Raw genomic sequence first — 13,967 nt, 5'->3', positions numbered from 1 at the left:
CAAAACTAGATGAAACTGGATAATAAACAAGTGAAAGAGATAAAGCTGTGTTTGCGACAGGTGTGGCAGCAACAGGTGTGGCAGCGACAGGTGAACAAGACTGCATTCCTTCTTCTAGATCAACATTGTGATTGAACTTGTCAAACGTCTTTATCCTCGTGGCACATGTTGTGTTGTTGAACTATGTTATAAAAGTGTGAGTCAACAACACAGTATGTTGCACTGATGTCTCTGACAGACACACCTCCTCACTGACGGTTCATCAGTGTTTCCCTGAGTCTGGATCAGAAGCAGCTCAGCTCACCTGGAAGTTTCACCTACAAACATGGACACAAGTCTTCAGAGCAGAGAGCTGCTCACAGGTCAGTGACTTTTTTCATGCTGTTCATGATGTTCCCCAGTCAGAGTGTGAATGCATGAGTCAAGAGTGAGTTTGTGAGGTGAATAAATGAATCAAGAGTGAGATGAATCTAGAGTGAGGGGAATAAATTAATAAACAGTTAGATGTATAGATTAACCAAGAGTGAGTTTGTGAGGTCAATAAATTAATTAAGACTGAGGTGAATAAATGAAAAAAGATTGAGGTGAATACATTGATCAAGAGTGAGGTGAATACATGAATCAAGACTGAGGTGAATAAATGAATAAAGAGTGAGGTGAATACATTGATCAAGAGTGAGGTGAATACATGGATCAAGACTAAGGTAAAAAAATGAATCGAGACTGAGTTTGTGAGGTGAATACCTAAATCAAGAGTGAGGTGAATACATGAATCAAGAGTGAGGTGAATACATGAAGCAAGAGTGAGGTGAATATATAAAGCAAGAGTGAGGTGAATAAATTAATCAAGAGTGAGGTGAACACATGAATCAAGACTGAGGTGAATACATGGATCAAGACTAAGGTGAATAGATTAATCAAGAATGAGGTGAATACATGGATCAAGACTGCGGTAAATAGATTAATCAAGAATGAGGTGAACACATGAAATGACAGTGAGGTGAATACGTTTATTCACCTCACTGTCATTTCATGTGTTCACCAAGATCAAGAGTGAAGTGAATAAAGTAATCAAGAGTGAAGTGAATAAATTAATCAAGAGTGAGGTGAATACATGAATCAAGAGTGAGGTGAATAAACGAATCACGAGTGAGGTGAATACATGAAACGAAAGTGAGGTGAATAAAAGAATCGAGAGTGAGGTGAATACAATTATCAGGAGTGAGGTAAATAAATGAATCGAGAGTATTGTGAATACATGATACAACAGTGAGGTGAATAAATGAATCAAGAGTGAGGTGAATAAATGAATCAAGAGTGAGGTGAATACATGAATCAAGAGTGAGGTGAATACATGAATCAAGAGTGAGGTGAATAAATTAATCAAGAGTAAGGTGAATACATGAATCAAGAGTGAGGTGAATTAAACAATCAAGAGTGAGGTGAATACATGAATAAAGATTGAGGTGAATACATAGATTAAGAATGAGGTGAATAATCGAATCAAGAGTGAGGTGAATACATGAATGAAGAGTGAGGTGAACAAATGAATCAAGAGTGAGGTGAATACATGAATGAAGAGTAAGGTGAATAAATGAATCAAGAGTGAGGTGAATAAATGAATCAAGAGTGAGGTGAATAAATGAATCAAGAGTGAGGTGAATAAATGAATCAAGAGTGAGATGAATAAATGAATCAAGAGTGAGGTGAAAACATGAATCAAGAGTGAGGTGAATACATGAATCAAGAGTGAGGTGAATACATGATACGAGAGTGAGGTGAATAAATGAATCAAGAGTGAGGTAAATAAATGAATCAAGAGTGAGGTGAATACATGAAACGAGAGTGAGGTGAATAAATGAATCAAGAGTGAGGTGAATAAATGAATCAAGAGTGAGGTGAATAAATGAATCAAGAGTGAGGTAAATAAAGGAATCAAGAGTGAGGAGAATAAATGAATCAAGAGTGAGGTGAAAACATGAATCAAGAGTGAGGTGAATACATGAATCAAGAGTGAGGTGAATACATGATACGAGAGTGAGGTGAATAAATGAATCAAGAGTGAGGTAAATAAATGAATCAAGAGTGAGGTGAATACATGAAACGAGAGTGAGTTGAATAAATTAATCAAGAGTGAGGAGAATACATGATACGAGAGTGAGGTGAATAAATGAATCAAGAGTGCGATGAGTAAATTAATCAAGAGTGAGGTGAATAAATGAATCAAGAGTGAAGTGAATACATGAATCGAGTGAGGTGAATAAATGACTCAAGAGTGAAGGGAATACATGATACAATAGTGAAGTGAATACATGAATCAAGAGTGAGGTGAATACATGAAACGAGAGTGAAGTGGAAAAAATGAATCAAGAGTGAAGTGAATAAATGAATCAAGAGTGAGGAGAATAAATGATATGAGAGTGAGGTGAATAAATGAATAAAGAGTGAGGTGAGTAAATGAATCAAGAGTGAGGTGAATAAATGAATCAAGAGTGAAGTGAATACATGAATCGAGTGAGGTGAATAAATGACTCAAGAGTGAGGGGAGTACATGATACAATAGTGAAGTGAATACATGAATCAAGAGTGAGGTGAATAAATGAATCAATGTTAATACATTTGATTTTTTCCTTTATTTAACAGGGACACTGCACAGCTTAGCATAGTACTTCAGTTATCTTAAAAACGGGTTTGGTATAATTTGCTGCTGCTATGTCTTTAATTCTTGCACCAAATGTATGTGATGGATTCTGCACTGACTCAATAAAATAAATATTAAATGCAGAGGTAATTTCATTACAATCACTGGTTAAATGTCCATGTATTTTCAATTCATGTCCAGCTCTCTCTTTGTGAATTCATTAACGTTCCTCAATATAAGTTTATTTCCCTTTCGTTCTTTAATAATGTCCATAAAAAAGTTGGTCTTTGCCTTCTTTGGTTCATTCACTTTGTTACGAAGACTACTAAAAACTCGTCCATCATTAATTGATTTAGTGCTGTTTTCACAAGTTGTCATTGAACCAAGGCAGGTTGACCTTGGGGTGTCCATTTCTGAACGTTTTGGTGTATTTTTCTTTAATTCTATTTATGGCATCTAACAATGATCCACAAGAGGCCTCTATATCATCTGTGAGTAGAACATCACTCCAATCAGTTTGGCTTATTTCTTCCTTAAATGCATTCATGTCCCGTTTCCTTATTCCATAGGAATGTTTAATTATCTCTTGCTGGTAAGTAAACCTGTTTTTTTGTCAACTTCTTTGCAACAAGAGTCATATTGTGATCCGACAAGCCAGTGAGGAGATAATAAGATTTAATGATCCTCTCAGGCTTGTTACTGAACAAGTTGTTACATCAGTCAGTATCAGAGAGTGAACACATGAATGTGTGGTTGAGCAACAACATGTTGTTTGTACTGATGAGGTTTTATTATAGTATCAACAACACAATGATGACGAGTGATGATGCTGTTGTGTTTGTGTGCAGGTGTGGACACAGAGGAGGAAGATCCACTATCTAAAAAAGGTCGGAGTGAAGACCATGACAGTCAGACCAGAGCTCAGAGGTGAGAAGATCACTTCTCCTGTCAGACCTTCAAATACTGGAATCATTTTCTCACTAAAACTTGTGTGTGTTCAGATCAAAGCTACGTACATCTGCTGGACCTGGACCTGGACCTGGACCTGGACCTGGACCTGGACCTGGACCTGGACCTGGACCTGGACCTGGACCTGGACCTGGACCTGGACCTGGACCTGGACCTGGACCTGGACCTGGACCTGGACCTGGACCTGGACCTGGACCTGCTCCCAGCTGTGTGTCTCTGAAGAGTGACAGATCTATGGGAAGATTTATTAACTTCAAAGGTGAACAGAAGCATCAGAGGTGAGAGACAACAGGAGCAACAAGAGAACATCTAGCAGTTATTTAAATATGCAGAGAAAACTATACAGTATATCTTTACACATGAGAGGAAGAAGAAAATAATAATAATAATAATAATAAATCTTATATGAAACCACCTTTCAGGAGACTCAAGGTCGCTGCACAATAAAATCACAGCTAGGATAAAATCACACAATTTAACCAAACCATTAAATTTCTTCTTTTAGGAATTACTTTTACTATTGTCCTGGATGAACTCCCATTTATGTTACGACCTGTCTGTCCGTCTGTCTGTCTGTCTGTCTGTCTGTCTGTCTGTCTGTCTGTCTGTCTGTCTGTCTGTCTGTCTGTCTGTCTGTCTGTCTGTCTGTCTGTCTGTCTGTCTCTCTGTCTGTCTGTCTGTCTGTCTGTCTGTCTGTCTGTCTGTCTGTCTGTCTGTCTGTCTGTTCCCAAAATATAATACAAAACCCAATAGAAAATACAAATTGGGAAAAACACTCTTCACTTCCACACTTTGTAATAATCAACTTAAATACTGGCTCACAGCCGTCAAAGAGGCAACAAAAGGAAAAGGCTGCTCAAGAGAACGCAGGCCAAGCAAACAACTACAATTTTACAACAATGAGTTAACGTTTAAAATATACAAACAAAAGAACCAAACTTAACTCCCGGTTACAGTGCATGGAACTGACCCTTCCTGTTAGAGGCTAAATCTGATCAGTGGAGGTCGTAACACATCACACCTTCAAATACTGGAAATACTTTCTCACTGCGACTTGTGTGTGTTCAGATCAAAGCTACGTACATCTGCTGGACCTGGACCTGGACCTGGACTTGGACCTGGACCTGGACCTGCTCCCAGCTGTGTGTCTCTGAAGAGTGACACGTCTATGGGAAGAACAATTAACTTCAAAGGTGAACAGAAGCATCAGAGGTGAGAGACAACAGGAGCAACATTAGAACATCTAGTGGTCAGATGGTGAACGACAGAGGAATGGATTAAAGTGTTGATCAGAGTTTTGTGTCTTTCAGGATCTACCAGAAGAAACAAGAAGAGTCTGAACTCAACTGTGAGTCTCTGAAGAGTGACTGGTCTATGGAACCTCCTGATAATTTCAAAGGTGGACAAGAGTCTTCAGAAGACAGGTGAGGTTTTCTGTCCCTCTTTGACTCACTGATGTGATGTTGGGTCTGTACAAAGGTCTCTGAGGTTCTTTCTACTTGGACTGAAGCCCTCAGATGTTCAGCACTTCATCACAGTTGACATGTTAGCATGAGCAACAGTCATGGAGACAATAACAGCTGCTGTGGGACAGACAGGTGCTGTTGGACTCATGAAGAAATCCACAACTTGATGTCAAATACAGTGAATTCATTTCACTGGATCATTCCATCTGTTGTTGAAGAAGTTTGTATCATGTGACGACCAACAGTCTCTTCAGTTGTTGAGTCAAGAAGAAGAATTCTAAATAGTGCAACTACTTTTCTTCTCCTCCACCTGAAGTCTTGTGAAACTTGACACACAACAAACGTGATGAAATATTCATCAAAAGTCAACTTTGATTTGAGTGTTTTTCTTGTGATGCAACATTCACGTGGATCATATGAGCGCCTCAGATGAAGGTCACTGATAAGAGAAGATACTTCAAGTGATTTAAGAGTCACTGATTCAATGATTGAGGGAATGTTTGAGTCGTCAAAGACTGTTAGTTGATCCTCAACAATCATTCTTTCACTCACAGCTGTGTTTCTATCAGCAGTTAGTGACTCTTGGTGACTTCAACTGAAGATGTTCATGAGTCAATGCAGCTCAAAACTTCTCTTTTATTGAGCTTCACGAACTGCTCGTCAAAAGTGCTGCAGACAGTCGTGGAGGAAAGTCGACTCACAAGAGAAGAAGCAACAAACTGCAGCCATGAGAATGAAATCACGACTGAAGTGTGAGACAAACTTGGTTTTCCATGAATGTGGAAGATTCTATCTTAGGTGGTCTGCACATGGAAGAGTCAGAGTCTTGCTCAGATCATTGGTGTCCTTGTAGAAGTAGACAGAACCTATTGACGGCCTGATGTTCTTCACAGAGAGGATCAGCAGGTCTCGGATGTTCTCAGTCTCCAGTGTGTCCAGCAGCATCAGACAGATGTGGACTCCACACTTCAGGTACGTTCAAGTCTTCAGCCTCACCTGCTGACTACAACAGCTGCTAACTCACCAGTCAGCTGCTTCTGCTGCTTCATGAAGCTCTGATCCTGGACAACTCCACCTGTCAGCTTCATACATGAAGTAGAAGGTCTGGTGTGGCTGAGACTCTTGTTTAGTTTTAGAGAGAAGAAGAGATTTGAATGTGACTCAGACTCTCTGGTCCTACTCTTGAAGAAAGTATTGCTCAACAGGTCCTGGTTAGACTTGGACTGAGACATACCTCTGGTGACATCTGTAGGTCACATGATCAAGTCACATGTTTGTGTTTCAGCTGCTGGAGGACAAGGTCATGACCCTGGTGAAGGAGGAACTGGAGAGAGTGAAGAAGTTTCTCAGACCAGGTGAGCAGAAACACCTGGATGATGAGGAAGAGGAGGAGTTGAAGTGTGAAGAGGAGCAGATGAGGAGCAGCAGAGAAGATTTCTTGATGTTCATCATGAACCTCCTGAGGAGCATGAAGCAGGAGGAGCTTGCTGGTCTTCTGTGGGGAAGTAAGAGGATTTGAACCTTTAACCTGTTGAAAAAGAAAACTTGAATCTATTAGAACATTTGAGATTGAAATTCCTGCAGCTGCTGAGAAGATTGATCTTCAGCTTCTAGAATATTGAGATTCATGGGACTTCTCTTCTTCAGGAAGTCGTGCAGAAAAGTGTCGACGACGGCTGAAGAGGAGCCTGAAGAAGAAGTTCCACAGTGTGTCTGAGGGGGTCGCTAAAGCAGGAAACTCTGCTCCTCTGAATCAGATCTACACGGAGCTCTACATCACTGAGGGGGGCACAGACCAGGTCAACCAGGAGCACGAGGTCCGACAGATCGAAGCAGCCACCAGGAACCCGACCAGACCAGAAACCACCATCAGACAAGAAGACCTCTTTAAGGCCTCACCTGAAGGAGACCGACCAATCAGGAGCCTGCTGACGAAGGGCGTGGCTGGCATTGGGAAGACCCTCCTGACACAGAAGGTCACTCTGGACTGGACTGAAGGCAAAGCTCACCAGAACTTCCAGCTCATGTTTCCTTTCACCTTCAGAGAGCTGAACCTGCTGAAAGAGAAGAAGTTGAGTTTGATGGAACTTGTTCATCTTTTCTTTCCTGAAACCCAAGATCTCAGCAGCTTTGAAGAAGTCCAGGTTCTGTTCATCCTTGATGGTCTGGACGAGTGTCGACTCCCTCTGGACTTCCTCAACAGTCGGGTCCTGACAGCAGCTACAGAGTCCACCTCAGTAGACGTCCTCCTGACAAACCTCATCAGAGGGAATCTTCTTCCCTCAGCTCGTCTCTGGATCACCACACGACCTGCAGCAGCCAATCAGATCCCTCCTGAGTGTGTGGACATGGTGACAGAGGTCAGAGGGTTCACTGACCTCCAGAAGGAGGAGTACTTCAGGAAGAGGTCCAGTGATGAGGAGCAGACCAGCACCATCATCTCTCACATCAAGACCTCACGAAGCCTCCACATCATGTGTCACATCCCGATCTTCTGCTGGATCACTGCCACAGTTCTGGAGGACATGTTGAAGAGAGGAGAGACAGGACAGCTGCCCAACACCCTGACTGAGATGTTCATCTACTTCCTGGTGGTTCTGTCCAAAGTCAAGAAGATGAAGTACCATGGAGCAGCTTGGACAGACACAGTTTGGGATCCTGAGAGCAGCAAGATGATGGAGTCTCTGGGAAAACTGGCTTTTGAGCACCTGAAGAAAGGAAACTTGGTCTTCTATGAATCAGACCTGACAGAGAGTGACATCGACATCACAGCTGCTTCACTTCACTCAGGAGTGTTCACTCAGATCTTCAGAGAGGAGAGAGGACTGTACCAGGACCAGATGTTCTGCTTCATCCACCTGAGTCTTCAGGAGTTTCTGTCTGCTCTTCATGTTCACCAGATGTTCTTCAACTCCGAAGTCAACCTGCAGTCAAGAATCGTTGACATAGAAAAGTTCTACCAGAAAGAAATCAATGAAGCTGTAGAAAGTCCAAATGGACATCTGGACTTGTTCCTGCGCTTCCTTCTGGGTCTTTCTCTGCAGACCAGCCAGAGTCTCCTGACAGGTTTGTTGACACAGACAGGAAGTAGCTCCTGGACCAATCAGGACACAGCAAAGCTCATCAAGAAGAAGATCAGTGAGAATGTGTCTCCAGAGAGAATCATCAACCTGTTCCACTGTCTGAATGAAGTGAAGGACACTTCTCTGGTGGAGGAGGTCCAACAGCAGCTGAGATCAGGACGTCTCTTCACAGATCAACTGTCTCCTGCTCAATGGTCCAGCCTGGCCTTCATCTTACTGTCCTCAGAGGAACATCTGAAAGTGTTTGACCTGAAGAAATACTCTACCTCAGAGGAGGTTCTTGAGAGGCTTCTGCCGGTGGTTCAAGCTTCAAATGAAGTTCTGTAAGTGGATCATTGAAACATCTCTGATATGAACCATGAATGTTTGATTTCCTTCTTCATTCAGGCTGAGAAACTCCAACTTCCTTTCTCTCTTCATGGTTTTTCTTTCACCTTGTTTTGTAAATCCATCATTTTCTAAAGTCACTTTTTGAAACAACATCAACTTTTCATTTGCATTTCATGAGCAAACACTTGAACATGTGTCGTGAACACAAACACACAAACACACAAACAGTGAATGAACAACTGTATGTTTCTCCCTCAGGCACAGACAGGGTTTATTTTAGGCTTGACCCCGAAATCCAGCGTGAAAACTGAACATAAATGATGAAGAAAATGAAAAGTTAACACAGTGTTAATAGAAACTAACATTCAAACAAAACAACACCTCGTTGGCTGCAAAGAGAGAAAAGTCTTGTTTAATGTTTCTTCAAGTCCTTGAGTTTATGCAAATGAATGTCTCTTGAGCTTCTTCTTAGACTTTTGAACTCTTGTGAGATAAACAGACAGGAAGTGGACTTTCAAAATAAAACTAAAAACGTTTCACAAGAACATAAATAACATGAACTTAAATCCACTGCAAACTTCACAATAATACAAAGAATATTCAAAGTAGAAACAAGTTACGACAACAGTTAGTCTGAAGCTAAAATGAAAAACACCAGATGATTCAATGAACTCATGACTTGTATGAAAACCATTCGATTTTCACTGATTATTATAAAACATTGAACCAGATGGAAACAAACTGATCCATATATTGATTGATGTCCAGAAACAACTTCAAAAATAGTCTCCAAACTTGAGAAATGTTTCAAAAGTTGAAACTAATTCAGTTCATGTGAAGCAAACATTGAGAAGAAATGAAGGTGAATGTGACGGAGGATGATTGACACTCCATCTGTGTCACAACATAGATCCACTGGATCCAAAGATGGAGAGAATTCACCTTGAATTTTCTAACTGTAAACATTCAAATGAAGACAACAATGTTGAGAGAGTGCAGGAGTGTGAGTGACAAACACACACACATTGTTTGAGCTTGTATTACCTGCAACACCTTCACACTCACACCTGACACAGTTATGAATAATAACTTTGTAAACCTGTTCATATTGACTTTAAGGTTAAAAAAACAAATAGAATAAATTGACTGAAGTGAATCTTCACGATGGAATCAGTGTCTTGATTAAATTGAAGATATTTTTACTCTGGAAACGAATTAAACACAACAATTGAGAGAAAACACACAAAAACACTGAGATAAGTAAGTGAATAGAAAAAGAATCAATGATGTGTTATTATGATCAATATACATGTAACAACCTTTTATTTTCATTTGTCTTTGTTGTTTGTTTTGTGACTTATTTTTCCTTATGTTATCTTGTGTTTGTTTCTCATATAAACACAAATCAATCCTCTTGTTGACGACACTCGTCTCTTTCACAGGCTGATCAACTGTGGACTGTCAGAGAGAAGTTGTTCACTTCTGTCCTCAGTCCTCAGCTCTCCGTCCTCTAGTCTGACTCAACTGGACCTGAGTTACAACGTCCTGCAGGATCCAGGAGTGGAGCTGCTGTCTGCTGGACTGAAGAGTCCACACTGTCACCTGGAGACTCTCAGGTCAGAACATCATGTCTTCAGCTTCAGAACATGTGAAAGTCAGAGGTGAGACTCCAGAGAGTCAAAGTTGAGTCTTCAGTGAGTTCTTCAATGAAGCAGATGATTCTAAGTGACCTCAGTCTTCAGCAGGTTCTACTTGAACTTGATTTGTTCTTCTGCTGGGTCGTGCTGTTCAGTATGTTGACACATATTTACTGATCTCAGATCCATTCAAAGACATTTGAGAGACTCTTGTGATGTCATAACTTGTTCTGTTGCTAGATTTCAATGCAGGGTAATGTTCATGGTGATGTGAGCATGTGTGATGAACACATCAGCAACTGTATGAAAAGTCAAACATGTTCTTCTTCATCACAATATTCAACAGTGTCGTCTCACATCCTGCTCATATCTTTCATTTCAACTCATCTCTGTGTCACCAACTCACTCCTTCTTTCTTTCTTCATGGTTTTTCTTTCACCTTGTTTTGTAAATCCATCATTTTCTAAAGTCACTTTTTGAAACAACATCAACTTTTCATTTGAATTTCATGAGCAAACACTTGAACATGTGTCGTGAACACAAACACACAAACAGTGAATGAATAACTCTGTATTATTATTTTATTTATTGATCCTTTATTCATCCAGGTTAGTCTCATTGACATTAAAATCTCTTTTACAAGAGAGACCTGGACAGGATGGACAGCAAAACATAGTTACACATGAAAACTATTTCATACAGTATTAAGTGCGTTGGTACAATATCAGAAAAGGATAAAAGATTACTGACTAAAAACATTCACACTTGCTGTTAGAGTTCGACGTCAAATTCCTGACAACAGCCTTGAATTTGTCAAAAGTCACTAGAGTCTCAAACTTGTGCTGCTTCTTCAGCTTCTTCCACGATGACGGCGCAGAAAACTTAAAAGCTGTTTTACCCAGTTCAGTACGAGCTGGAGGAACATTCATAACCTATAATCTCCTTGTAGATACAAACATGCCGATGACTAAGTCGTGGCGAAGAGAGCGAAGGCCAGTGACCTCTTGAGTATAGTGTGCAGTGATGGGTTAAGGGTCTTCAGTTTGTCATGAACCTCAAGGCTCCATGTTACACAGTGTCCAACATCTTTAGACAGTGAGCTGATGAATTCATGTACAACACATCTCCAGAATCAAGAACGGTCAGGAAGGTAGCTTCGACTCGTCGTCGTCGAGCCTAACCTTAGTTTCAGTTTATTTACCAGGTTTTGTATGTGAATTTTAAAGAGATGTGGTCATCAATCATAAAACCCAAGTATTTGTAAAAATACACCTCAATTGCATGACCTTGGGAAGTTAAAATATTGTGATTTATCTCAATCTTTTTGTTATTTGAAAATACCATAAGTTTGGTCTTATCAGCATTGAGAACAAGCTTCAGTTGACAAAGCTGAGCCTGAACTTGATCAAAAGCACTTTGCATGAACTCAAAAGCCTTATTAAGTGAAGATGCACAACAATACGTTACGGTGTCTAAAACTGAACCCTATTTTTACTCTGGAAAAGAATTAGACACAACAATTGAGAGAAAACACACAAAAACACTGAGATAAGTAAGTGAATAGAAAAAGAATCAATGATGTGTTATTATGATCAATATACATGTAACAACCTTTTATTTTCATTTGTCTTTGTTGTTTGTTTTGTGACTTATTTTTCCTTATATTATCTTGTGTTTGTTTCTCATATAAACACAAATCAATCCTCTTTTTGACGACACTCGTCTCTTTCACAGGCTGAGCTTCTGTCGACTGTCAGAGAGAAGTTGTTCACTTCTGTCCTCAGTCCTCAGCTCTCCGTCCTCTAGTCTGACTCAACTGGACCTGAGTCTCAACGACCTGAAGGATCCAGGAGTGGAGCTGCTGTCTGCTGGACTGAAGAGTCCACACTGTCACCTGGAGACTCTCAGGTCAGAACATCATGTCTTCAGCTTCAGAACATGTGAAAGTCAGAGGTGAGACTCCAGAGAGTCAAAGTTGAGTCTTCAGTGAGTTCTTCAATGAAGCAGATGATTCTAAGTGACCTCAGTCTTCAGCAGGTTCTACTTGAACTTGATTTGTTCTTCTGCTGGGTCGTGCTGTTCAGTATGTTGACACATATTTACTGATCTCAGATCCGTTCAAAGACATTTGAGAGACTCTTGTGATGTCATCACTTGTTCTGTTGCTAGATTTCAATGCAGGGTAATGTTCATGGTGATGTGAGCATAACCTTTGGATCATCACACTTCTGATTCCACCAATGAAGCTGCTCGTGGATCACTTGTCTTTTATTTGTAAGATTCTGCACATAAATCAAAATACAGTTTGAGGATGGATCGCTCACACACTCGTTGCTCTCGCTCTAGAAACACCACACAATAAGTTAAACGCTAAACAATTAAACAAACATATACAATAAAACTGCTTCTAAACAAATATAAAATACGACAATTGAAAGAAAAGGTGTTTCTAACATATTTTTATACACTAATGCTCACAGAGCATCTCCTCCTCCTACCTCATCGCAGTCCTCGAGGCCATAGACATAATTACATGGACGCCGCATCGACTGCTGCCCTCACTAGAGCGGTGTGTATACAGGGCGGCCATCTTGGTACAGTGTCACTCGCTCCTACAGTGCATTAGGTCTATAGAGGAATGATGTGTTTTCACTATCAGTAATCGCTCATTTGTCAAGAGGGCAGAACCCGATCACCAACAGCAAGAGACCCTAAGATGCCCCCAGCTCTGCGGTTATAGTTTTTGGCCAATTTGAGTAGATTCGGATAACTCCTGCTTCAACCGAGACACAAAGTCATGATGGTCAACAACAGTGGAATCAGGGAGAGCATGCTGGAACACAACATCAACAGGTTATCGTGGTGTCCTGCCAAACATGAGGAAAAAGGGTGCGAACCCAGTCGACGGATACCTGCTTAGCTTTTGAGAAATGATCAGTCACAACAAGTACGTCCACGCTTTGATTGACAGATTTCTCAGCAGAACAAAAATCAATGCAAACCAATTCCAAAGCTGCAGATGTTTGAATGCATTCAAGGAGGACACGAAATGCAGGTTCTGGAGTTTTAGCAACAACAGAGTGAAAAACAGCCCTTTACGTGGTTAATGATGTCACTCTCCAGTCCACTCCAGTGACACAGTGTGTGTCTGACCCTGATGACCTCTGAGTCATGTAAACCACGCAACACCTGACCTTTTAATGAATTTGGGACGATTAACTGGAATATTTTTTGTGTTTAGTTTTCTATGACGTTTGACATAATGAAACGCCATGTTTAGAATGTTGTCCTGTTCTTGCAGTCTGGCTTTTTCACTCTTAGTTAATGAGTCAGACTGAGTGATGTCCACAAGATGAGGAAGAGGAGGTTCTGTGCCTTCTTTCTGGCTCATTCCACCGGACACTTGTGCTTCAAAAACGGCTGATAATTCTTCAGCTGTCATGGAATTTTGTTGGTCTAGTGCAGGGGTGGCCAACCAGTCAACGCCTAAGAGCCACATTTTTTTACTGTGTTACCTCAAAGAGCCACATCATGGGTCACATGAACATCATCCCTTCCTCACACACAGACCTCTGCTTAGCCAGATTTATTGTAAATGTCACACACCAACATGATAATGACAGAATTTGACTTCTACAGTCAGGGCCAGTCATTTTCAACAATGAACATTGTGTGCACTGTGTGTACTGTACTGTACTGTCTTACACACACAAACTCTCAGTTCAACCAAGTCCACAAACAAAATATAATAATTAAAATATTTTTCTCTCTTACTATGCATGTTGCTTATTAGGACTTCTGTCATTCCTTGCTTTGAACAAACCTCTTCAGATCTGGCTTG

At 40.7% G+C, this 13,967-nt stretch overlaps 1 protein-coding gene across 4 annotated transcripts in view; it reads left to right on the top strand.

Moving 5' to 3' along the window:
- The first annotated feature begins 241 nt into the window (after positions 1 to 241).
- The window catches only part of LOC148083033 (uncharacterized), a 30,748-nt gene continuing 17,022 nt past the window's right edge, over positions 242 to 13,967 (top strand). For 2 of the 4 annotated variants that reach the window (XM_087786178.1, XM_087786176.1), the window contains exons 1-10: positions 242 to 362; positions 3,490 to 3,568; positions 3,643 to 3,888; positions 4,679 to 4,822; positions 4,921 to 5,034; positions 5,970 to 6,048; positions 6,362 to 6,581; positions 6,724 to 8,482; positions 9,932 to 10,105; positions 11,861 to 12,034. In XM_087786178.1, coding sequence (XP_087642304.1) covers positions 326 to 362; positions 3,490 to 3,568; positions 3,643 to 3,888; positions 4,679 to 4,822; positions 4,921 to 5,034; positions 5,970 to 6,048; positions 6,362 to 6,581; positions 6,724 to 8,482; positions 9,932 to 10,105; positions 11,861 to 12,034 — 3,026 coding nt within the window. In that variant the 5' untranslated portion in view covers positions 242 to 325. The remainder of the gene's footprint in view (positions 363 to 3,489; positions 3,569 to 3,642; positions 3,889 to 4,678; positions 4,823 to 4,920; positions 5,035 to 5,969; positions 6,049 to 6,361; positions 6,582 to 6,723; positions 8,483 to 9,931; positions 10,106 to 11,860; positions 12,035 to 13,967) is intronic. The other 2 variants (XM_087786179.1, XM_087786177.1) reach the window with 2 other exon arrangements.

This window comes from Callionymus lyra, chromosome 3, assembly GCF_982586985.1.
Source record: "Callionymus lyra chromosome 3, fCalLyr1.hap1.1, whole genome shotgun sequence".
NCBI classification, from domain to species: Eukaryota; Metazoa; Chordata; class Actinopteri; order Syngnathiformes; family Callionymidae; genus Callionymus; species Callionymus lyra.
This window is presented reverse-complemented; position numbering and strand designations above follow the sequence as displayed.